At 38.2% G+C, this 24,728-nt stretch overlaps 1 protein-coding gene across 2 annotated transcripts in view; it reads right to left on the bottom strand.

Moving 5' to 3' along the window:
• Positions 1–24,728, bottom strand: part of RXFP1 (relaxin family peptide receptor 1) — a 105,001-nt gene that overhangs the window by 65,184 nt on the left and 15,089 nt on the right. For both annotated transcript variants that reach the window (XM_045997180.1, XM_045997181.1), the window contains exon 2: positions 7,825–7,962. In XM_045997180.1, the coding sequence (XP_045853136.1) occupies positions 7,825–7,962 (138 nt within the window). The remainder of the gene's footprint in view (positions 1–7,824; positions 7,963–24,728) is intronic.

Genomic DNA, 24,728 nt, shown 5'->3' with positions numbered 1-24,728 from the left:
ACAAGCAGGCAGAGAGAGAGAGAGAGAGGGGGAAGCAGGCTCCCTGCCGAGAGACCATAACCTGAGCCAAGGCGGAAGCTTTAACCCACTGAGCCACCCAGGCGCCCCTGCAGAGTGCTTTTTAAATAAGAATGTAGAGGTAGTGAATAAATGCTATAGCATCTGAGAATTTTATTCCACTTTAATATTTAATTTTTACTACTGAGTTAGCACTCCACTTAAAATGGACATAAATGATTTCTCAGTGAGGGTCCTCACCTTTTTGTAATCCAGTTCCCTCAGTATTTACCCAGATGTATTCTCCCAAGTATCTGAGAGTTTTAGCTGAAAAAGTGAAAAGTCCCTCATTTTTTGGTTTGTCATTCTTGCAACAAATACTGCTCTAATGATTCCTTAAGACTTTTTTTTTTTGATTGCATCTGTGACAGTTCTAAGAAAAATAGGTTAGTGATACAAGGCAAAAGCATATGAAAATTGTATGAGAATTATATCAAATGGTATAACTCAGGGGAAAAAATTATTCATTTCCATGTTGAAGTTTATCAGTCAGGCTCAAAGTTATTATAAAAATGGTGCAATTAATTTTTACAAATGTATGACAAATGTTTTGTTCCCTGTGTCCAGGAGCTCTAAAAAAGAGTAAATATTTCCTTGAAAGATATATCAAACAAGAGACAGAGAAAAAAAGGGGGGTGCTGGTGCTTGGTTGGCTTGGTTATTAAGCAGCTGCCTTTGGCTCAGGTCATGATCCCTGGGTCCTGCAATCTATCTCCATATATGGCTCCCTGCTCAGTGGGGAGCCTGCTTTTCCATCTCCAGCTCCCCCGCGCTTGTGTTTTTTCCCTTGCTATCTCTCTCTGTTATAAACAAAAATAAAATAATAAAAAAATTTTTGTATTGCCCAAAGATTTTAGGAAGAAAGGGATTTTTGTGAATGCAATGGAAAATTTTAAATCTACTGCTTTTGTTCACATTGTGTCCATGAAAAATGTCCAGTCAGTAGATGTATTATACTTTTTATACTGAGGCGTTTAATTTTATTTTTGTATTTAGTAAACTATTCCATTATCAATAAATTACTTTTAAAAAGAAAACTGGGAATTCAATAGTCAAATCAGAGTGCTTCTTTAAAATGCCTGTGATAATACAAATGTTGTATTTTTTCCCCTAAATATATTTAGTCCATATTCCAGCTCAATACGTGGGGAATCAGTTTAATTTATTTAGTGGTGTTTCTTCTTTTTTTTTTGTGACTGCTAAATTTTATTACTACTATTTTGATTGGACTTACTCTTCCTCTTTAATAATTATCATTGGTGTCAATGTTAAATAGTTCAGAAGCATATTTTTGGATATATTTTAAAAGATCTAATTAAGGAAAAGTCACCCCCTTCCATTACAAGAAGATTTTTTATTTGACAGTATACTGTTAAGTCATAAAGCATCCCCCTGAAAATAATTTTTAGCTGTGGGTTTTTCTTTTACTTATGTGATCATAAATATACTTAATGCTGTTTATTCAAATATGCATGAGTTTTACATATTCTGAAAACCAACTTTCTGACTTAATTAGCATTTTATTAACAGAATATAAACATGAATATCTTAAAAACTAACAGCCAGAGGAACACAAATTATCCAGATACTATAAAATGAGAAGAAAAAAAACCCCACGGCTGGTGAAAGTAATTCAGTAATAAGATGCAAAAGAAATAACTGCATTTCATCATTTTTATCACCAGAGTCCTAAAGGTGGTGGTAAAATTCTGTTACCTTTCCTGGGATGTTTCAGCCTACTCACTCATGGACAGCAACAGCATGCCAGCTGACCATTGTTGAGGTTTTGACCAGAGTTCAAATTTTTTTTTTTTGTATTTCTTTTTTAAAAAATATTTTATTTATTTATTTGACAGAGAGAGACATCACAAGCAGGCAGAGCATCAGGCAGAGAGAGAGGGGGAAGCACGTTCCCCACTGAGCAGAGAGCCCAATGCGGGGCTCGATTCCAAGACCCTGAGATCATGACCTGGGCCGAAGAAGACAGAGGCTTAACCCACTGAGCCACCCAGGTGCCCCTTTTTATGATATTTCTAGATGACTGCAACCAAAACAGTGTTAGAGTTTCTTATGGAAATGAACACATTTGGTAATGATGATAATGGAGTTTGTTAGCAAGTGAGCACACTGGCATAGTGTATGGAAACCTTGATTCTAGTTTATTTCTACTGATGCTACTATTTCACATGCATTCCTTATTTTCTGCTCACTTGGGTGTAGGTCAGTGGTTCTCAAAATGTGGTTAGTGTGCATCAGAATGACTTGAAGAACTTGCAGAAACATCGTTGAGCCACTGGCAGAGTTTCTGATTCAATCAGGCTGCGCAGGGGTCTGAGAACTTAAATTCCTAACAACTTCATGGCTAATGCTGAGGGGTTTGGTCCAGAACAACACTGGGGATCTGCTGGTCTAGATGAATTTCCAGAGAGATATATTTCTGACATAATATCGGGAATAGTTTAACATAGCATTTTTTACATAGATATATTTTCATTAGAAGAGATTATGATTTCACCCATATTTCCAAAACTGGATTTAAGGGTTTTCAAATGTTGCCAATGGTGAATAAAGGAGGTTTTGAAATAGCATACTCTTTTTGGTCTAACAAAAACATTTTAATATTAATTTCTTTTCAAATGTCACTTGTATTTTTGGTAATTAGTATTTTTGATTAAACAAAATGCTGTTCATTTTCATATGTCAAGATTAAGGTCTTTATATACACCTATAGCTAGAACTTGAGTTATTTCATCTGTGGCCTGAATATTTTATTTTTATGAATGAATTCCCTGGTCATGTCAGAGGTCCTTAAGAAAACAAATTAGCAAAACTTTCAGAACAGATTGTTTATATGATTTTGACTTAACTTGCTTCACACTTCCCTTCATACACAGAGACGAGGATTTCCCTGTTTTGAAGTCTAATCAAATATAAGCAATTCCTGGGATTGAATTAAAAAGATGTAAACTCCAGAGTAACTACTGACTATAGAGGTCAATAATCTGATCTGTACAGACCGATTTCCTGATATATATATATATATATATATATATATATATGAAAGTAAATGACTTACATATATATATAAGTCATTTACTTTTGTGAAAAGTGTATATATGTATATATATATATTTTGTGAAAAGTGTATACATGTATATCTATATGTATATCTATATATATGTAAGTCATTTGCTTTTCACAACAAATTTACATTATTCCAATCTAACAAATAAGGAAAATGGGACTGAGCCAAAAAATGATATGCCCAGGTAACAACAGATAGAAAGAGGCACTTCTAGGATCTGAGCATGAAATTTCCGATGCTTCGTTGAGCATCTTCCAACAATTCTGTTTCTTTTATTCTTTTATTTTTTATTTATTTATTTTTTAAAAGATTTTATTTATTTATTTGACAGAGATCACAAGTAGGCAGAGAGGCAGGCAGAGAGAGAGAGGGAGAAGCAGGCTCCTTGCTGAGCAGAAAGCCTGATGTGGGGCTCAATCCCAGGACCCTGGGATCATGACCTGAGCCGAAGGCAGAGGCTTTAACCCACTGAGCCACACAGGCACCCTTCTGTTTCTATTTAAAGAGAAATCAAAGAAGGTAAAGAATATTTGTTATTGTTGTTGTGATTATTTTTGTAAACTACTGACAGTACAATAATTTTACATGAGTGAATTTGGAGTGCTAATTGGGGGAAATTGAATCTAATTCAGGATTAAATAGTTTTGGGGGAGAATCTGTTTTAATCAATGGCAGGGATTAGGAATCTTTTTTGCTTTTTAAAAACTAAAACCTTTTGCAAAGCTGATGTTATGGACACTGTTTTCATTGAAAGTCTACATATGCACAAATATACAGCATTTTATAGTTTCCAGGGAATTCACAGAACTCTCTGAAGATTTTCTTGAACCTCAGAGTCTACTGACCATAAAATATAAGCCACTATTCTGGGATACACAGCCCGAAAGTGCAGTAGGGGTAGTGGGTAACTATTGAGTACTACATAGAAATTAAAAGCAGAGTATCTGGGTGGCTCAGTTGATTAAGCAGCTGCCTTCAGCTCAGGTTATGATCCTAGGGTCCTGGAATCAAGTCCCATATCAGGCTCCTTGCTCAGTGGGGAGCCTGCTTTTCCCCTGACTTCCCCTACTTGCTCTCTCTCTCTCTGTGTCAAATAAATAAATAAAATCTTAAAAAAAGAATAAAAGCATCTACTTGGGGTTTTTCTTTGGAGGTAAAGATATTAAAATCTTTTTAATAACCAGTTTATAAACTCAATGAAGTGAGCTAAATGATAATTAAAGCCTAATTTATGAATATTGTGATGAACTTGGTTTGAGATAGAATAGAGGAAAAGAGGAGCATGAAATAGAAAGGGAAGTTGAGAGAGAGTGAAATAAGGGATGGGAACAGTTCGGGGGGCAGAATAGAAGTGGAGAGACACATGGAAATGATGAGATGGAAGGAGAGAGCATGGCCCTCAGATCCTCAGAGAGTTGAAAAAACACTGGGAGGAAGAAAAAGTCAAAGAAGTGGAAAAAGAAGAAATCATGATGCATAGATATGTCTCCAACCCGATTTTTGTTCTGATCGATATTGTTTTCATAAGCGTTAAGCCCAAGCTTGTCATCAGAATTCAAATTCTATGTATAAAGAAATAGCTCTTAATATTTTCCCTGTTATATTCTCTCTATTAAAAATTCACCAGGAGGGGCGCCTGGGTGGCTCAGTGGGTTAAGCCGCTGCCTTCAGCTCAGGTCATGATCTCGGGGTCCTGGGATCGAGTGCCACATCGGGCTCTCTGCTCAGGGGAGAGCCTGCTTCCCTTCCTCTCTCTCTGCCTGCCTCTCTTGTGATTTCTCTCTGTCAAATAAATAAATCTTAAAAAAAAAAATTCACCAGGATAATTAATCAGGATAACTAACATAATTAAGATGCAAATATACAAATCTACACAGTTAACACCCCCCCCAATGCAAATAAACTATAATTACATTTTCAGGAGATGTGGGAAATCTTATCCACCTCCTGACTATCCCATAATCAATAGGATGTATGCACACACCCCCCACACATGCACACACACATCTATTTATATAAACATATAACTACAAAAGCAAGCGAATGGAAAAATATCATTCCTTCAAATATGAGCTGCTGTTTTAATAAGTAAGTAGACAAACCATGGTTATTCCTAGAAAAACTTAAATTGTTTAACTAACAGGACTTCCTAAAGTCATCAGGTGGGGCTTCAGAGTCTCTGAGAGTTAGTATCAGTGCTTGCGGTGTGGGGGATGGGGAGTAATGATAATAGCACGTGTAGTAGAATTTGCAGAAGTTGCTGCCCTCCTTCTGCCCAAGACCCTGGCAGTGTGACTTCGCAGCTCTTCTCAGCAGGGGGAGGCGTCCATTTCACCCCTTGGAACGCGGCCGACCTTGTGACTGGCTTTGGCAAGGCCGTGGGACGAGTGTGCCATTTTTTTTTTTTTAAGATTTTATTTATTTATTTGACAGACAGAGAGATCACAAGCAGGCAGAGACGCAGACAGAGAGAGATGAGAAAGCAGGCTCCCCGCCACTGAGCAGAGAGCCCGATGCGGGGCTCGATCCCAGGATACTGGGATCATGACCTGAGCCGAAGGCAGAGGCTTTAACCCACTGAGCCACCCAGGCGCCCCGAGTGTGCCATTTTTGAGCCTAGGTGTCAAGAGGGCTTGTATGCTTCCAGTTCACAGCTGGGTGCCATGTCTCTATCGCAAGAACAAGCTTGGCTTAGCCTGCGGGAGAACTACTCTGGAGCTGAGTCACTTTGGTTATCTCAGGCATGACGACAAAGCTGATCCACAGATAACTGCAGATGCATGAGAAAGTCCAACTGAGCTGAGAACTGCGGGGCTAATTGCCTCTGCGCCCAGCTTGGGTTGTTGACCCACAGAATGGCCAGCTAAATAAATGATTATTTCTTATGTCACTAAGTATGTAATAACAGCTCGCTGATACACAACTTAACATTTACTGAATGCTAATTATGTGTCAAGGACTGGGCTGAGCATCGTATATACAAGATCTCACTGAATCTTTTCAAGACTGGGTGGACACAGATACTTTTATTATTCTCCTTTCACAGAGAAGAAAACAGCCCTTTTCACCCTCTTCCTATGGAGAAATGAAACCCAGATCTCCTGAACCTGATCTCCACACTCCAGGGTCGTAGTGCCTCCATCTGAATTTGCTGGATGGTAAATCCTGAAAAATTTGAGTAACTAAGTATTATTACTCTGAGTATTGTTACTTGTGTTACTTGGTTTCTTTAAATTTGACACGAAAGCAAGAGCTCCCAAGCTTTATTTCACTGAGAAACTACTTTTGGTGGCGAATTTCCTATCCCTCCAAGTTCTTTCCTGCTTCCTAACAACGTTTCCATTGGTGGGAAGCTCTTAATCCACTCTGAGTCGCTCCAAGCTTGAGAGGAAAGTGTCTAGCAATGGGCAGAACACTTCTTTTTAATTTTTCTTAAATTTGTTCAGTATTCAGGTATTTTAACAAGATAGGATATGTATTTTATATTATATATTAAAATATATACTTACATATATTTTATATTAATATTCTTATACAATATATATATTTATATATATTTTATATTTATGTGTTTAAAATATATATATATTTTCAAAAAAGAAAACACATATGTATAGCCACCCAAATCAAAGGCAATTTTAGTTTAAGCTCACCAGTTCAGAAAGTGTGTTTTGAGTTAACCTCCACCACCTACAATGTTCCAAAGCGAGAAGTTTAACTCCTTCAAAGTGGTGCCTTAAAAAGTCTCTACTACTTGTGGAGTGAAAACATCAAGTCCTTTTCAGTGTATTATTTATGCAGCACTTAAAATTATTATGCATGTCTTTATCCTCCCAAAACAGCACCTTATTTCTCCATGAGTGAGAAATCTCATTATTTTACATTATTAACCAAAGCTCATTTTCCTGGTGAGTCAAATCCAGCTAACCGAAGTTCTTTTATTAATTTGTGTTCTTGAGGGTTCAGAAATTTGAACAAAATTCTTACCGAAAGCCAAGTTTTCCAGATATTCTAACTGGCCAGAAGCCCTACTTGTTGGTTTTATGAGATTATAAATATGATTGTTGGTTAAGTAATAAGTAAACTGGATTTATGATTTGTTCTTTTCTAGGAGGTCTCGTTTGTCCTGCAGAACTGTGGTAAACAAAAGATAACAAAGGGCAGTAGCGGTGAACACTTAATTAGCACCTGCTGTATGCCTGCTTTCTTCTAATCCCTCATATATAATCTTCCGAAATCCTCTTGGTGTAGGACCAGTTTCCAAACCCCTTTCTAACACGAGGAAACAGAGGCAAACAGAGGCTAAAAAACATTCTCAAGACTGTATCATTGGTTCTCATTGTACCCGGGTTCAAACCCGGAAGTCTGGCTCCAGAACTCATATTCTCAGTTTCCACACCTTCTGCCAGGAAGACGCTAACTGGACCAGTTTGCGGGTCGAAAACCCTAACCATTGCGCACGGTCACGACTTTCCTGAAATTCTGGCTGTGAGACTACTACATGGAAAAGAATGGATATTTTAAGCTAATAAAAGAAAGGGAAGATTTCATTAAGTGACACCTATTTTGTATTTCGATTTAGTTTTCTCTTTCCCCTTCTCTCTTCTCGTTATGAGAGGTCTCAGCGACTTCCCCTTCGGTGCTTCCGCCCAGGGTCTGCGAACTATGGGCGCTTCACTCACCGCAGTTGTCCTCATCCGCCTGGTTGCCACAGTCGTCCACACCGTTGCAATGAAGCAGCTGAGGCAGGCACTTGGTGATATTCCCACAGGGGAAATAGCCGAGGGAGCACTTGACATCCTGCCCACTCCCGGGAACCACTGATGAGGAACGAGGAGAGAAGGTTAGTACAAAAACATGTAAAAGTTTCTCCGGTATCCTAAAACTTGTAGTCTCGTTCTGGAAGGTACAGCCCTCTATATGGAAGCCCCACATTGCTTACCAGCCTGACGCCAAGTGTTTTCCAAGGACCTCCATGCTATTGGGATGTTCTTTCCCATGTCTGCAGAAGATGCCAGGTTTCTCCTTTCTTTGCCTTTTCTCGTTTCTCATGCTGTTTCCCAAGTGGAATGTCCACCCCCAGCCCCACCCTCCTCTTCTTCCTTCTCCCACCTCAATCCTTTTCCCATGAAACGTCTGCCATATTTTACAGTTATATTCAATTCCCTTCTTCTTTTTCAAAAATCTCTCAGCCAGTCATTTAAAAAATTAGGAATTTATTGAGTTCTTACCCAGAATCAAGGTTGGTCTGGTACTAGAGGAAGAAGACATAGAGAACATCAGGAAAGTACATGAGCCTGCTCACTCACGAATTAGATAATTCCTATGTGTGAGGCTCTGTGCAAAGTTTTGCTCAAACCTTATTGAATGAAATGAATTTCCTGACCTTTCCATATGGGCTTTTTTCACTTAGTAACATGCACTTAAGGGTCCTCTATGTCTTTTTATGACTTTTCATGTCTTCCTATGACTTTTATGATTTTAGTAACTTGCACTTAAGGGTCCTCTATGTCTCTTTAGTACTGAATAATATTCCTTTGTCTGAATGTACCCACGTAAGGTCGTCTTGGTTGCTTCCAAATTTTGACAATTATGAATGAAGTTGCTATAAACATCCATATGTGGGTTTTCTGTGGATATAAGTTAACTATACCACTTTAAAACCTCAGATTTATATAAACTTTAAAGATTATTGGAGACTCCAAATGCAATTCTGTTGCTTATTATTCTTATCAAGTTCGTGCATACTTGAAACTTTCTAGAATGCTGTCAATTATGAGAAATAAGAACAGAATAGTTTGAACTGTCAATAACATTTATTTTTTAAAAAAGTATTCGTAATCTGTCATCAATACATGAAAAGAATAAAGGTGTGTATTTTCTTTGTAAAATGCAGCAGAACATTTTAATAATGACAAGTGACATTTTTTATAAAGAAAAAATCTAGCTATGTCAGGTTTTGACTTTACTTAGTTATTTCAGAGCATATCATTTGAAGGAGGAAATAATTAAATCTATGTAATAATGAGATATGTTGTAAATAGTTTTCTCACTTGTGAAGTTATTTTAAATTATCAATATTTTTTCAACATATTGCTTTAAATGAAGTCAAAGGATTTGTAAACCACGGGATGTCACTGGTAGAACACCACACACTTCAGAGACTTCAAGTATATATAAAATAAGGTTAATCTCTGTTGATACTGACTTTTGAGATCTCTATTAATTTCTTAAGAACAAAATTTAAAATTCAAGGGTTTCAGGGACACCTGGATGGATCACTTGGTAGAGCATGAGACTTCTGATCTAGGGTTCATGGGTTCGAGCCCCACACTGGATATATAGCTTGCTTAAAAAAAAAATAAAAATCAAGGGTTTCAGAAAAATTCTTTGATGAATTGTCAGCCTTGAGCCACAGTTACTGTTTGAAGATGTTTTAACTAGACATACCTGCCTGTGATTTCATGCTGCTATTTTGGACCCCGAGATCATGACCTGAGCTGAAAGCAGGTGCTTAACTGAGAGAGCCACCCAGATGCCCCCAGTCCATTAATTTAAAAAAATAATTTCTATCTTAAATGATGACTGCCAACAACTATTTAAGATATTTGAAGACAAAACAAAAATGTAAGTCATAGCAGAGGATTGTTAAATACATGGGGCAGTTTCAGAACTCTATATTCACATATGTATGTTGAACAATAGTCTGTATGGATTGATCTTATTCATATAAAATAAAGGCTATATAATATTTGTGTTTATTAAATGCTGATGTATTCACAGCAAACTGTCAACAGTGGTCATCTTTGGGAAATGGGACCAATAATTGCAGGACAAACAGGAGATTTTACCTGCAGTTTACATCTTCAAGAAAATTTGGACTTGTTTTTTTAAAGTGAGTACTCCTTTTTTAAATATCTTCTTAAAAAAAGATTTTATTTATTTATTTGACAGACAGAGATCACAAGTAGGCAGAGAGGCAGGCAGAGAGAGAGGGGGAGGCAGGCTCCCTGTGGAGCAGAGAGCCTGATGCGGGGCTTGATCCCAGGACCCTGGCATCATGACCTGAGCAGAAGGCAGAGGCTTTCACCCACTGAGCCACCCAGGCGCCCCATAAAGTGAGTACTCCTTTAATAATAAAAATATTCTGAAGTTATTCACAGGCAATTCAAATGTGTGAAAATTTGGTTTCTTAGCTATAGAACATAGCTATATAAACATATAAACATCTCATTTGTAATAGTAGTTAGCTCTCTTTAGACCTTTTGAAATGAGGTAGCATGGGGTCAGTGGTTCTCAATCAAGAATGATTTGTTCACTGTACCCCAGGGATCAAATGGATCAAATTTTTATTTTTTATCATCATGACTTGGGGGAGGCTGCTGTTGGCATCTAATAAAGTTCACGGTGCTGGTAAATATCTCACAATGCACAGGACGTCTCCCCCAAACAAAGATTTATCTGTCCTAATGTCAGTAGTGCCCAGGTTGAGAAACCCAGGACTCAGCATTGTTGAAGAATCAATGGGAAAGCACTCCATGCTTGCAGACTACTAATACATGAGCTCACTTGCAGAACAGACAATCGATTACTTGATTAATACTCAGTGGCTGTTCATTTTCTAGTGGAGACTTTCCAGTTGATTTTAAGAGATTTTAGAAGTAGATGGACATTGCCAGAGGGACCAGTGTAGCTGTTGTATCTTTGGATTGATGTTGTTTTGACAATTGGGAAAGTGGCTGCACCTTATTATGTCCACTAATGCCAGGGAGGACTTTCATAGTAGTTAGAAGGAATAATTTCTTAACTATAAGGATTATTAAACAATGGATTGGGTTACTAAGACGGTCTCTGAAGGTTCTGAAAAACTGGATGGATGATTTAAGTATATTCTGCCAAAAGTAAAAAAAAATCAGCCACAAAACATTTTCAGGCCTCTTGAACTAGTTCCATGAATCTATGAATAATGAAACAGATGTTTAAAAGATGGTATTATTTAAAAGGACATTTTGGACCTCAAATTTGAGAGTTTGAAATGTGTGTATTCTGTATACACAGAAAAAAATTCTTGAAAAAAATTTTAATCTATACCTCAATAAAGTTGAAAAAAATAGCCCCCCCACCAAAAGTCATTTGTCCTGACAAAATCCAGGTGCTCAACAGCTCTCAAAGATATTGCCTCTTCCCAGTTTCTCATTTTACTTTATTTTATTTTTTTTAAAGATTTTTTTATTTTATTTATTTGAGAGAGAGAGAGAGAGAGAGGGAGAAGCAGACTCCCTGCGGAGCTGGGTGCCCTATGTGGAACTTGATCCCGGGACTCCAGGATCATGACCTGAGCCGAAGGCAACCGCCTAACCAACTAAGCCACCCAGGCACCCCCGCCCAGTTTCTCATTTTAAACATTTTATTATGCTTTTTCTCATAACTTACACTGCTCCAGATAAATTTTGTTTCCCAAGAATTATGCCTTTCTCTAGGTGGCGGGGATTAAGAACACAATTTTGTGGAGCTCCTGGGTGGCTCAGTCAGTTTAGTGTCTGACTCTTGATTTCGGCTCCGGTCATGATCTCTGGGTCATGAGATTGTGCCCTGCACCAAGGCTCTGTGCTGGGTGTGAACCCTGCTTGGTATTCTCTTTCTCCCTCTCCTTCTGCTCCTTCTTCCCACTCTTCCCCCCAACCCCGCCATGAATGCATGCTCTCTCTCAAAAAAAAAAAAAAAAGATTACATTTGTCATGATGAGCACTGAGTAATATATAGAATTGATGAACCATTATTTTGAACACCTGACAGTAATATAACACTGTATGTTAATCATACTTGAATAAAAAATACCATTCTCCCAACTAAAACAAACACACCATTTTTCCAACAACTACAACCAAGAATTATGATTTATCGCTGCCTATCCTGATTCCAGCTGACTTAAGGCCTCACACAAAACTGACGCAAGGACAGACTGTTTGCAGTCCCTAAATGTGTCATACACATTGCTGTTTCCTACCAAGAGAATGGCAGTAAATAGGCAGTATGTTGGAGTGCCAGTGACTCAGTAGTTAAGTGTCTGCCTTCAGCTCAGGTCATGATCCCAGACTCCTGGGATTGAGCCCCAGGCTAGGCTCCCTGCTGAGTGAGAACCCTGCTTCTCCTTCTCCCACTCCCTTTGCTTGTGTTCCCTCTCTTGCTGTGTCTCTATCAAATAAATAAATAAAATCTTAAAAAAAGTAGGCAGTATGTTTTCCTTATTTACTTGCCAACATCCTATATTTTCTTTAAGATTCACGTATCACCTTCCTCTGAAGGCTTCTATTTGTTCTCCAGGCTGGATTGTATACTTCTCTGTTTTCTCAGCATCCTGTACCTATTCCATTTCAACAGCTCCCTATTGCACTATATTGTAATCCTTGTCCACGTATGTCTCTTCTGTCAGCATTCTGGGGGCGGAGAGACTGTGTCTCAAATCATGGTCATATTTCTTGAGCTGAGCATGGTAGTATAAGATGGCAACCAATACTTTGAATGAATGAATGAATGAATGAATGAATGAGACATGAATGATATGTGGTGAATTGAATTAACTGGAGATGGACAGAATTTTCATTAGCATTGTTTACTCATTCTTACCAGCTTAATAGTTCATGCTCTATTTCACTCATATCCTCTATATCATTAGCCTAGGAGAACCTCAGAACATACCATTAAAAATAACTTCCCATAAAAACCAAGATAAAAGAACCTAGAAAAACTAAGCAAAATATCTTGTATTTTTATTAAGCTCATGTATTTAATGTCTTTCTAATAAATTTCATTTTATTTTCAAAAATTTTGGTTTACATAGCAACTTCTTACTGGATATGTCTGCTGAGGCAAGAGAAACAAAAGCAAATGTGAACTATTGGAACTTTACCAAGATAAAAACTTCCGCATAGCAAAAGAAAAAAAATCAACAAAATGTAATGGTGACCTATAGAATGGGAGATTATGCAAATGACATATCTGATAAAGGTTTAGTATCCAAAATATATAAAGAACTTCTCAAACTCAACACCCAAAAAACAAATAATCCAATTAAAAAACGGCAGAAGACATGAACAGACATTTTTCCAAAGACGACATTAAGATGGCCAGCAGACACATGAAAAGATGCCGAACATCACTCATCATCAGGGAAATACAACTCAAAACTACAATGAGCTATCACCTCACACTTGTCAGAACAGCTAAAATTAGCAACACAGGAAATGATGGGTGTTGGTGAGCATGCAGAGAAAGGGGAATCTTCTTGCACTGCTGGTGGGAATGCAAACTGCTGCAGCTACTCTGGAAAACAGTATGAAGTTTCCTCAAAAAGTTAAAAATAGAAGTAACCTACGATCTAGCAATTGCACCACTAGGTGTTTACCGAAAGGATACAAAAATATTGATTCAAAGAGGTACATGCGCCCTGATGTTTATCGCAGCATTATCAACGATAGCCAAATTATGGAAAGAGCCCAAATGTCAATCGACTGATGAATGGATAAAGAAGACGTGGTATATATACACAATGGACTATTACTCAGCCATATAAAAGAGTGAAATCTTGCCGTTTACAACAATGTGGTTGGAGCTAGGGAGTATTACTATGTTCAGCAAAATAAGTCAGAGAAAGACAAATACCATATGATTTCACTTATGTAGAATTTAAGAAACAGAAAAAATGAATGTAGGGGGAAAAAAAAGAGAGGCAAATCAAGAAACAGACTCCTAACTCTAGAGAACAAACTAATGGTTGCCAAGGAAAGGTGGGGGGACTTGGAGGAGGATGTGCCAAATGGGTGATGGGGACTAAGGAGGGCTTTTTATGATGAGCACTGGGCATTGTATGTAAGTGATGAATATCTAAATTCTATACCTGAAACTAATATTTCACTATATGTTAACTAAGTAGAATTTAAATAAAAATTTGGAGAAAGAAAAAAGAGTCTTAGCTTATTTGTGGGATCTTAGAGTTTGGTGGGATAAAGTTCGAAAAAAATGGTTGAGGTTTCTTCCTTTCCTGAATTTTTTTGTTGCATGGGCTCTTCACTTATTTCAGTGATATTCATTGCTGAGAACCAAGAAATACTATTCCTATTGGAATTAACTTATAAACTTTTAGATGAAGCATTATTATTGAAAGCCTGAATTTCCATTGCAAGAGGCAACAATTTTTTTAAACATTTATTTACTTATTTGAGAGAGAGAGATCATGGCAAGAGGGACAGAAGAAAAGGGAGAGAAATAATCTCAGGCAGACTCAGTGCTGAGTGCGGAGCTGGTCTTGGGGCTTGATCCCATGACCCTGAGATCGTGAGCTAGCTGAAACCAAGACTGGGGTGCTCAACTGACTCAGCCACACAGGCACCCCTGCAAGAGCCAGAATTTTGAGGAGAGACACTTCTTTTCCTTTACGCTCCAAAGGCTGATTTGTGTGGAGAATTTAGAACATCAAATTTATACATAAACCACAGAGTGAGAATGCATATGTGATGGTTAGTTTTATGTGTTAACTTGGCTAGGCTGTAGTACCCAGTTTCTCATTCCAGTACTAATCTAGGCATTACTGCAAAGGCATTTTGTAAATGGAATTAACATCCACAATCACTTTAAGTAAAGGAAATTATCCTTGATAATGTGGTTGGGCCTCATCCAATCAGTTGAAGATTTTAAGAGCAGAAATTGAGTTTCTCTGAAGAAGAAGAAATTCCATCTGTGGACCACAGTGTCAGCTCCTTCCCAAGAGTTTCTAGCCTGGTGGATTTCAGACTTGACAAGACAGAGCCCACAACCGAGTAAGCCAATTCATTGCAATAAATCACTCTATATCTATCAATCTATACATGCATATGCATACACATATACATATATATGAGAATAATATGAACACAAAAATCACCTTATGTATGTATGTGTGTATGTATATGTGTATACACACACACACACACACACATATATATATAGAAAGAGAGAGAAATATATAAAAATAAAAGGTATATATCCTATTGCTTCTTTTTCTCTGGTAGAACCTTGACAGATTTAGCATATGATGAGGTGATTTTCTTGTCTCCCAAAGATATAAGGATTCATCAGAAGACAGGAGGGAATGGGTTGGATGGAACCTCCATTCCCTGGGCTGGGACCAAATAATCGGAAGGGAAGATCAAAAAATAGTAGGAAATTATGCCCTGGGTGAGTAAAGAGATCACAAACTTCTATGAAATTTTCTCACCCCCCACCACATGGTTTAGCTTCAGTAAAATAAAATGGAGATGTGTTTCAGGATAGAGACCTGAGGGCTCCTTTTTACACTGTCTTATTTTATGAAATCCTTGACTGGACTGGAAGGGCATCCTGAAATTTACAGCACTCCCCAGAGAAGACAGAAGTTGCCAGGAATGAGCCAGTTGACTGGGAGAGGTCTCATGAGGGAAAGGAGAAAGATGCAGACTGACCCATGTGAAGCAGACTGCTGGACAGCGTGGGGGAGCAGATGCCTCCACAACAGATACGACAGAGATGGAGAACCGGAACAAAGCATGCGTGGTGTGGTTTCCTGTGTGAAGGATCCAGCAGTGGACCGAAGCCCCTCCCACCGGAGGCTACAGAACACTTACGAAGGAAATTGAAGAAGACGTAAAAAAGATGGAACAAGGGCCTAAAAAAGATTTCCTTCCTCTTTTTTTTTTTTTTAAAGATTTTATTTATTTATTTGACAGAGAGAGAGATCACAAGCAGGCAGAGAGGCAGGCAGAGAGAGAGAGAGAAACGTGCTCCCCACTGAGCAGAGAGCCCGATGGGGGGCTCGATCCCAGGACCCTGAGATCATGACCTGAGCCGAAGGCAGCGGCTTAATTCACTGAGCCACCCAGGCGCCCCTCTTCTTTTGTTTTTTAAATGATTTTTAAGAGTGAAAAATTTTGAGGTTCCAGCATAAGTGATTTTCAGCTGGGTGAGATGTTATTATAAACATTTCTTAGGGCTTAGTACTCTGCCATAATAAGTATTCAGTAAGAATTTATTGAATGGATGCACATATTTCCCAACACTAAGAGCAGCCAAGGTTTCTGAGTTGTCTATTTATGCATTTCTAGCATATTTCTCAAATCATGACAAAACTGTTGTCTTGACTATCCAACCAGCACATTTTATTCCTACTCACTGGTAGGACAGCAGTCAGTTTTATTGATTACTCTAGTGGAGCAGCCAAGAAATAGAGACCCTAAATCAAGGGCAGTTGTATTTCTTAATAGCTCTTCCATTCAGCACCATGTTTCCATTCCTACTGTCTCAACTGATTCCAGTCTGTATTATATCATGTCCAGGTAATAAATTTTTAGTGGTTTCCTTTTGATTACACTTTTAGCCTTATAGTCAAAGAGGTCCCAACTCATCATAATTTAGTTTTTTAAACCTAAGAAACCATTACTTTACTCTTTCTCTCTGATCTGCAGTTCTTTCTTTCATGCTTCTGAGCACTTGCACTGTGTGAGGCACAAGCTAAGCACTTCATATGCCTTGCTTCTTTTTATCCTCATGACAATCCCATGAAGTAATTACTAATATTACCATGACCTTACAGTTTAGAAGGTAAGGCGTAGAGGAATAAGTTGTGTGGGATCGAAGAAGAGGTAAGTGGCAGAACGGATGCAGACTCAGGTCTGATTCCCTTCAGAGCATGTATTCTTAACATGGTGCCTCAACTCATCCCCCATATTTACCTGCTTGTGAGCCCCTGGAAAAGTCATTCATTTTTAAGTCTTCCTTTTTGTGGCTTATGACAGCATCCCTATATATCTTCTTTTTCTAAATCTTACCCTTCATGATCAAGGTCAATTATCCCTTCTGACTGACTCCCTCTTTGACTTCTATTCTGGGTGATCTGTCTCTTTTTGAAATCTTTCCAGTACAAGGAAGAGAGACTACTTCGTCAGGGTGTTTTATGTTTTTGTTACCCTGGATATTTCCCCACAAGGTCAAAGTTGAACATAATGCATCTAAATAGACATTTTCCTATGTTTCTTGGCAGGTGTGTTGGAGATGGCAGTTTTGTAAATTCAAACTCATGGTTCATATGGCACAATGATTTCCAATGAAGACAATGACTTTTTACCCTGGTTTCTCCTTTCTTCATATTTAGAGAGTAAATAAAAAATTAAAAAGAAAAAGGGAAACACAATTCTTATGATATTTGCTCTTAGAGAAGTTTCCAGAAATAAACAACTGAATTGATGAATTCTTGTGGAGAACTTTATATTTATTTATTTATTTATTTATTTATTTTTTTAAGATTTTATTTATTTATTTGACAGAGATCACAAGTAGGCAGAGAGGCAGGCAGAGAGAGTGAGAGGGAAGCAGGCTCCCTGCTGAGCAGAGAGCCCGATGCGGGACTCAATCCCAGGACCCTGAGATCATGACCTGAGCTGAAGGCAGTGGCTTAAACCACTGAGCCACCCAGGCGCCCTAAGAACTTTATATTTAAGTGGCCTCTTTGGTTCCAAGAGGAAGCAAACAGAACCAAGTGGACAAATATGCACCTTTTATTCTGATACTTAATATCAGTTCTGATGTTCAGTGGAGTTATGTTTTATTCTTGGGTATGTCTCCAAATTGATGGGCAAATGTGGACAAATCACTTTCTCATGCTGGATTTCAGGTTTCCCCACATGTAGAGAGAGAAGACAGTACCAGCTGTTGTAATATTATTTGATTCTGGGTGGAAGATAAAATGTTAACAAAAATGTTTGAAAATTCATTTTTCAAGGGGAAGTACTAGGAAGAAAAGATAAATGAAGAAAATTAAGAAGAAATATAGAATGAAATTGAGAAGTAAAGAATGGATCCAGTTAAACAGTGATTGGGAGGAGATAGAAGAATTTCTAGTTGTCTACTCCTTATCTATTTCCCCCTTCCCTTTCATATTGGAATCCCCCCTCCCCATTTTTTTTTTTGGTGGTGACAATGTATTCAGTACTGGAAAATGAGATGACAGGACTCAGCAATAATGGTACTCCTATTTCCTGCATTCCCTGCTGCCTTGGCTGTTAGGCAGGCTATGTGACCAAATTCCTACCAATGAGATCTAAGAAGTAGAAGTCTTCTTGGCAGAATTCCTGGAAAATCTATTGCCTTCCTGATTAAAGGGGAAAGATGGAGTTTCATGTCATCTTTGAACATGGACTTAATGTCTTGTGCTACAGTAGCCATCTTGGCATGCCTTAGGAAATAATCATTTAACACAATAACCAATGCACAAAAGATGGTGGAGTGAAAGAAAGAGCTTAGGATTCCAACGGTATGGCCGAAGAGCTGATCCAGGGTCAGCAGGCACGTACTTCTGGATGGTGTTCACGTGAGAAAAATAAACCCTTATTTGTTTAAGCCATTGTTGCTTGATCTTTCTCTTGGGGGCACCTCAAATGCATTTCTGATGCAGAGGGGATTGATGAAAATAGTGATGTAGACTCCCTACCCTGGAGGGGAGCATGAGAACTATAAGTGCATCTCTAGGTAAAGGAACGTAGGAAAATGAAAATCATTGCCAACAGATGAAGGCAAAGTGTAGGCTTAGGTTAAGGCTCCAGAAGTAACTTTGAGCTGGGGTGGCTCAGTCAGTTAAGCATCTGCCTTCGGCTCAGGTCATGATCCCAGGAGATCAATATCCTGGGTTCCTAGGGTACAGCCCTGCCTCGGGCTCCCTGTTCAGCGGGGAGCCCGCTTCTCCCTATACCCTGCTCATGCTCTTTCTCTATCTCCGTCGCATAAATAAAATCTTAAAATAAAAAAAAAAAGAAATGACTTTGAAAGTCAGTCAGGATAGGTAAGTGTGATGTTTTTGTTTGAAAATTGGCAGAGAACAACGAAAAGAACAAGTGAGATATGGAAACGGAGTTCTGCAAGCCCTGTTTTAAAGACAAAATGATGCAATACGAGGAGACATTTTAACAGGAGATGAGCCCCCAAGCATAGCACATAGCTTTCCTCTGGTATATTTCTGTGACAGCTTCTCTAACAGTCTTGTGTGTTTGAAAAAAAAAGTTATTATTTTAGGTATTTATAAAAGCACACCCTTGAGTCAGACAAGCCCAAACTAAGGAATGTTCTACAGAACAACATTCTTCAAAACTCACGTCATTGTCTTCAGATTAAAGACAGAGCTGTGGCTGCTGAATGCAAGGTGTGATCCTGGATTGGAGCCTGGATTAGGAAAAAAATTTTTTTTTTCTATAAAGGTCATAATAAGATTATTGTTGAAATATGAATATGGACTTTATGTTAGATAGTCTGACTTTATCAGTGTTAGATTTTTCTGAATGTAATCATTGCTTGGGGGATAAGAGAACATAATTCTTAGGAGTACAGCCTTAAGTATTTAGTAGAAGAGAAGGATCATGTCTGCAATTTACTCTCAAATCATTCAGCACGAAAAACATGTAAGTTTGTATGCTTGATGAGAGATAGAAAGCAAGTGTGAGACAATGTTAACAATGGGTGAATCCAGGTGAAAGGTATAGGGGTGTTCATTTACTGCTTCTGTCATCTTTATATAGGTTTAAAATTTTTCCAAAATTTATCTTAATCTTTTAAACTTACTGTAGCTGAAAAGCTTTGTCAAGTTCCCAGGCTTAAAAATGTTTGTTATTTGAAGAATATCTAACCTCCCTTCTGGCTGGTCTTTGAGCACATACACACACAATTGTATGTAATTACCTGGACACCCTATGTGTGTGTGTATGTGTGTGTGAGATGTATGTATGCTTTAGGTTTTCTGAGAATTATGGTTGTGAGACACAACTTTAAATGCCAGACATATTGTTTATAAGATTTGTCATTCCATATCATCTGTGTGTTTATGACTCCGAGTCTGTAGTTTCTTTCCCATCTTTAACCCAAAGGACAATTTCAAAGGCATATTTATATACCATGGGAGTTGGACAGGGCTTAACTGGGTATGACATAGATGTCTCAAGGTACGCAGTGGGGCTATTACCTCCGAGGGAGAAATATAAAAGGCAAGACGCTGAATATCATTGCAGGGCTATTCCAGGCACCACTGACTGTTGACTGACTGCATGTCTGCAGGCTGTGTCGAGTAACCACTGCTTCCTTTTTAGAATTCCCATGGCAGCTATTTTATTAATAACATCCATCATGGACTTAATTTTAATGCTTTCCCATATAGCTACTTATTATTTAGCAAAATCAAAGAGGCTTATTTAAATCCGATTATTTTCCTGCTTGTGCCTTTCCTTAGAATTACCACAACCTCAGACAACGGCAGTCCTCAAGACTTGCTCCCCACATGGGTACTGCGTGTTCTCAGCCCAGGCTAAGTGTGGCTGCTGCTGGGTGGGGGGAGTTATTCATGGAAGTTCCTAGTTGCGCCATTGTGAATTTTGTGCAGGTTTTGTAACTTCTCAGTTTCCTCTTCTAGAACGCGGGTATAAATAATGTCTCCCTTCCAGGTTTTTTGGCATGATTAGATGAAGCTAATGGATGTGAAATTGTTCTTCACTGCCTTTCACAGAAGTCACGTGTACTATGTGCAAATTTACCTTCTTTCCAAGTCCATTGTTTTTAGTTTCCAGATTATTTCTATTGTAACGAACAACTGTGCTGAGAATATATTTAATGAATCCCTTCCATCCAATCAATCATGGATCCATGAAATTGTAAGCATTATGGACTTACAATATTGGTCGAGATGCTAAGAGTCACATGTACCCCACTTTGATGCTAAGACCTCCTGATAACAAGTAGATATTGTTTATACCTTTCTTTTCTTATTGATCTCTATCAGGAATTGGTTAATACTCTCCTTAATCTTTTGTAGGGCACCCCACCCTCAAACCTTTCACAACTGGTTTCTAATGAGGTGGCTCTCTGTGAGTATCTGTTTGTGTTGTTGACTGCCTGACTGCCTATTTCTGTCCATGCTGCCATCTCAAATTAAGCTGAAGCCTATACTGGGAGATGGTTACTAATTCAGGTCACCAGGTTAGGTAGTGAGAAATGACTCATCTTCTCTTCTTTGGTCATACTCTAGTATGGCTGTTGCCAGCTGGGCTCCCTCTGAGTGGCTGCCTGCTGACTTGTCATCTGTACTAGCTCATTAGACCGATAAATGGGTTGGACGCTCATCTGTGGCAGGTGAGGGAAAGCATCATGCCTCCAGAATGGAATTACTAAGCAGAGAATCTGTACTTTACATGGTAATTTTCCTACATATTCTTCTTTCCTTTAAAAGAAAATTCCCTCAGCATATCTTTGACTCTTTTAATTCCTTGTGCCTTCTCTCATATTTTAGGGTTAAAGGATTCTCTTTCTCTGTGTCCCTCACCTCCCTTTAGTGATCCTTTCTCTTCACAGCTATCCTGAATGTGCCAATGTCTCCTCATCTCAGCTTCTTTTTTCCCTCATAGGGTCTGCCACTGTCTTTTCTTAGCTGCAGTTGTCTCTCACCTGGACTTCCTGCTTCTTTTTAACCTGTTCTCCATATATTACCCAGAGGGATCTTTCAAAAAGAAATCAGATCACAAAAATACCCTCTTTCAAAACTGATAATGTCACCCCATTATTCTTAGGATAAAAATCCAAACTCTTTTCCCTCCTCTTTTGACCTTACATGAGTGAGCCACTCCTATTTACTGATTTGGTTTCTTTACACTTTTCCTGCTTCAATTAATTTCAGCCATATTGACTGTCCTCTGGATGGGCTGTTTGTTCCTACTTTAGAGTCTTTGAGTTAGCTGTTCTCTCCACCTAGATGCCTGGATTGTTCTTCCCCGGGTCATTCCTGACTATTGCTCATAGCTCAGGTTTCAGCATAAATATCCCTGCCTTGCAGGAACTGGGATCACTCTAACTCAAGTCTCTTCACCTTCCTTGCCAGTTACTACCTTATTACACTGGGTTTTCCCCCTTCCTCTTCTTCACAACACTTATACTATCAGGGACATTTTATCTATTGGTTTATCTTTTTTTAAAAAAAGATTTATTTATTTCTGCACATGCACAGAGCAAAGGAGAGAGAGAGAGGACATGAGCAAGGTGGAGGAGCAGAGGGAAAAACAGACCCCCGCTGAGCAGGGAGCCCAATGTGGGGACATGGTCCCAGAACCCTAGGATCATGATCTGAGCCAAAAGCAGATGCTTAGCCCACTGAGCCACCCAAAGGCCCTCTTTTTACCACTTGAATATCATTCCTAGAATGTAAATTCCCATAGGCAAGGCATCTTTTTTGTTTTGTATACCATTGATTTCTGATGCTTGTATTGGTCCTAGGCATATTGTAGGAACTAAAAAAAAAATTAGTCAAAGGAAAGGGAGAATGAATAATTGTCCATGTACTTGAAACATTGAGAATAGTATTTTAAAATTGTGGTACTATAAAGATGTCTGTGGCTCTTTTTCCAGGCTCTGGCTTTACCCAATTTCTGTAAATGTCCCAAACACATCCCGGGCCTGATCCTTGTGTAGCCACCAGATCTTTGTTTCTTCAAAGGACATTACCGCTTTTACCAGACTCATAGCAACTATAGGGACCACAATTTCTCTCTGTGGAACAACTAGACTGGGGTGTGTGTGTGTGTGTGTGTGTGTGTGTGTGTGTGTAGGCAAGGGGAAGAAAGGATGAAAGGAACAGAAAATTAAGGGAAGAAAGAGCTGCAAGGAGAAATATTTGAAATTCGCTAGCTCTTTGGTATAGCTAGTGGTGGGATAATACTGTATTTATTACAGCTGTAGTCTGTCACCAAATGATGGTAAAAATCCTAAAGAGAGGTTGAATTTTAAATTTTGAATCTAGAATATACATCTGTATTAATCAAGTGAACAAAAATCCAAAAACTAAGTTTTCCTAGATTGACAAATTGGCATGGAACTTAACTCTTAGGAAAACCGTAACGAAAACTTTGTGTGTTCTCTATGTGTGGCATTCCTTCAGCTGACCACTGTAAACCCTATGTAGTACACAGATAGTCCAGCTCCAGAATGTATGGGGTTTTCTGACTATGTCATTTTCAAGAGTTAATGTAGTTTCCAAATATGCATTTAATTTATACCAGAGAGCAATTTATCCAGTGGGAAGACTTGTCTAGCTGAAAGTGAATCTCTTGTTTTTTCATAAATATATAGAAACTATTTTTTAGTTTTCTGTGACTAGCGATTATAACATTCCTAGTCACAGAAGCTGTTAGCAATAGTTTTTATATAATGTTTACAATATCTGCAAAAGAAGCTCATTTTCAGCTGTGTATCCCTTTTAGCACCACGTTCTAACCAACTGAGCTAACTGGCCAATCCACTCCATCTCCTTTAGTTCAATGCTTGCAGGAATAATAAAATATACTCTTATTTTGAAAAGGTTCTGGGCAAGCTACTTTTCTAAATAGCATGACCATGGATATGCAGTTTTTAGGGAGACTAGAAATGTGCTGAGGGTTGAGGACATCTCTGATGCCTGATCAGTAACAAGCCCTAAACTTTCAGCACCATTTCACGCCATTCTTACTGTGACCTTCATCAAGGAAACTCCAAGAAATAAAATAGTGAATTGTACCCTTGTGCTTCAAACTTATCATGTGTAGTGTTACTCATTAAAATACAAACATATTAAAACAAAGAATAAAATTGTATCTTACAGATATGTCTTGGCCCTGTGAATGCTATATTTTGCATTATTTAAATCTATACTATTTTCCCACTACTGTGAGGTTACTGTGTATTGTGAGTTCTGAGTAAAATCCCTTAAGTTTGTTTACTGACACTTTCTTAGTAACAGCTTTGTGTGGCAAAGTTACTTATTCATTAAGGAGTAGAGATTGTACTTCTAGATAGCACCTTCCATTGGATTCAAATAAACACATTGTCCATTATTGCATGTGTGTTTGTTACAATGTTTTCTATTGTGTTTTGTCTTTTGCCTTATTTTAATTTGGATCCAAAGCTTTATGCTATTAAATAAAACAGTGAGAAAATAACACAAGAAAAATAGGAAACATGTAAATACAGGCACAGAGTGGATCAAAAGACTTTTTTGGGAGCTAGAAGTAGGGATAATTATTGGATATTTGTGGAGTGCAATGTCAAAAAAGCCAGTCATATCATAATCAGGGTAGTAGTTTTTTTCTAGTAGACAAAAACTTTGTCTTATAGTCTACACATATTTTATGTATTTTATAGGTACAAGTCAGGGACAAAATAAATTAAAAATATATTAAGGTTCTATGAAAGCAATGTAAAAACCAGCAGCAGACTTGACTTGGTCATAGCTTCTGCCTCTCTAGTGACTCGAGTGCAGTGGACACTTCTTTTAGGGATTGTTTTCAGTGTTTCACATTCTAGGTCATTTTTGGTAAGTTGCCAGAGTAACTTCCACAACAATCCATCTCTTTATAGCATTCTGTGCCTAACTTCTGCTACAATCTCTTATGTACTAGAGTCCAGAGTCCATTCTTGAGAGCGGCTTACAAAGACTTTATAATCTGGTTCTAATGATCGTCTGTAACTTTATCTGCAAGCATTTGCTTCTGCACTATTCTTAAACCATCCCAACTTCTCA

This window comes from Meles meles, chromosome 2 (genome assembly GCF_922984935.1).
Source record: "Meles meles chromosome 2, mMelMel3.1 paternal haplotype, whole genome shotgun sequence".
NCBI lineage: Eukaryota > Metazoa > Chordata > Mammalia > Carnivora > Mustelidae > Meles > Meles meles.
Note: the sequence above shows the minus strand (reverse complement) of the source record. Positions and strands in the feature narration are given on the sequence as shown.